A 2,105-nucleotide genomic window follows, 5' to 3' on the forward strand; every position below is an offset into this window, starting at 1 on the left:
TTCTTACCATGACGTGTAATCCGAAGTGGCCTGAAATTCTTAAAGAGTTATTGCCTGGTCAAACAGCGCAAGATATGCCGGACCTTGTTGCAAGAGTTTTTCTTGCCAAATTAGAGGATCTTAAAAATCAACTCTTCAAGAAGAACATCCTCGGAGGTTGGGGCATATGTTTATGTCATCGAGTTTCAAAAACGTGGTTTGCCACATGCACATATCCTCATGATAATGAAACCGGAACACAAGATTACAAACCCAGACCATTACGATAAGATAGTTTATGCTGAAATCCCGGACCCGACAAAGTATCCTGAAATGCACGAGCTGGTGATAAAGCACATGATGCATGGTCCTTGCGGCCATTTATGACCGTCTAGCCCTTGTATGGAAGGTGAGCCGAGAAAATGTCGTTTTAGATATCCTCAACAATTCAACGACAAGACGATGCAGATAGATAACTCATATCCGATGTATCGGAGGAGAAACAATGGAATAAAGGTGAACGTCCGGGGAAATATTCTTGATAATAGATGGGTGGTCCCATATAATCCAAAGTTGCTAATGATGTTTAACTGTCACATCAAAGTTGAGGTTTGCTCAAGTATAATATATGTGAAGTATGTGTTCAAATATGTTTACAAGGGTCATAACAAACAGGTTATTCATGTCGATCCTGATACAGAAGAGGTCATTGTCAACGAGATAAAAAGATTTCAAGATGCACGATATGTTTCGCCACCTGAGGCAATTTGGAGGATTTTTAGCTTTCCACTTTCTCAAATCCACCCTTATGTGATGGCTTTGCAGGTCCATCTTCCGAATAAGCAGCTGGTTAGGTTCAGAGAGAATGATATAATGGCAGATATCGTTGATAGAGAGAGAGACAAGAGCTCAATGTTGACCGCATTTTTTGAGAGGAATAAAACAGATATGAATGCGAGACAATATTTATACAAAGATTTTCCGAAACATTACACATGGAATGCCAGTTCACGTAAATGGAATCCTCAAAAACAAGGATCAATGAGAGGACGACTGGTTCATGCTAATCCTGCCGAAGGGGAATGATATTATCTACGACTACTTCTGTTTCATATTAGTGGGCCCACGTGCTTTGAAGATCTTTACACGGTTAATGGCATTATACATCCAACATTTCGCAAAGCAGCACTTGAGAGAGGTTTAATAGAGATCGACGATAATTTATCGCATTGTCTTGTCGATGCCTCCTTATTTCAGTTTCCCAATGCTCTTAGACGATTATTCGCGACGATCTTGATTTATTGTGAGCCGGGAGATGTTCGCAAGTTATGGGATGAACATTATGATTCACTCTCTGAAGATTATAGACGAGACTACGAAAATGTTGAGGGGGTCCGAAATATGGTTCTTACAGACATCGCCGTCTTTTTACAATCTATGGGTAAGAACCTCGATGATTTTGATCTTCCAAGTTTAAATGCAGCTGTCAATTTAGAATCACGAGGATTTCGTGAGGTACAAGAGGAGTACTCTATAATTGTGCAAGACGAAGACTTAAATGGTCGAAACTCTCTAAATTCCGACCAGAAACATGCATTTGATGAGATCATGATGCATGTAGATAATGATTGTCCAACTGTGTTTTTTGTAGATGGACCGGGTGGAACTGGGAAAACATTTTTGTATAGAGCTTTGCTAGCTAATGTTCGTTCCCGTGGACTTATTGCTATCGCAACCGCTTCATCCGGTGCTACCGCTAATAACATGCCGGGGGGGAGAACAGCTCACTCTCGATTCAAGATTCCCCTTACTCTTAGTAATAATTCGGTGTGCAATATAAAAAAAACAAAGCAGAACTGCTCAACTGCTTCGAGTCGCAAAAATAATCATCTGGGATGAAGCATCAATGGCAAAGAGGCAGGCAGTAGAGGCACTCGATAGAACAATGCAAGACATCACTGGGGTGAGACTTCCATTTGGTGGGAAAATAATGATTATGGGAGGTGATTTTAGACTGGTATTGCCAGTAATGAAACATGGCACTCGAGCACAGATCGTAGACTCAAGCTTACGGATGTCACCTATTTGGTCTTCGATTAAAAAGTTGCGGTTAACGATCAATATGA

At 40.8% G+C, this 2,105-nt stretch overlaps 1 protein-coding gene across 1 annotated transcript; it reads left to right on the forward strand.

Annotated features, from left to right (window-relative positions):
• The first annotated feature begins 441 nt into the window (after nucleotides 1–441).
• LOC112517764 lies at nucleotides 442–1,878 on the forward strand. Its single transcript, XM_025125139.1, has 2 exons — nucleotides 442–991; nucleotides 1,118–1,878. Exons 1-2 carry the CDS (start codon nucleotides 442–444, stop codon nucleotides 1,876–1,878), a joined length of 1,311 nt encoding a protein of 436 aa, XP_024980907.1.
• Nucleotides 1,879–2,105: the final 227 nt, after the last annotated feature.

This window comes from Cynara cardunculus, assembly GCF_001531365.2.
Source record: "Cynara cardunculus var. scolymus isolate 2C chromosome LG 9, CcrdV1, whole genome shotgun sequence".
Classification (NCBI taxonomy): Eukaryota; Viridiplantae; Streptophyta; class Magnoliopsida; order Asterales; family Asteraceae; genus Cynara; species Cynara cardunculus.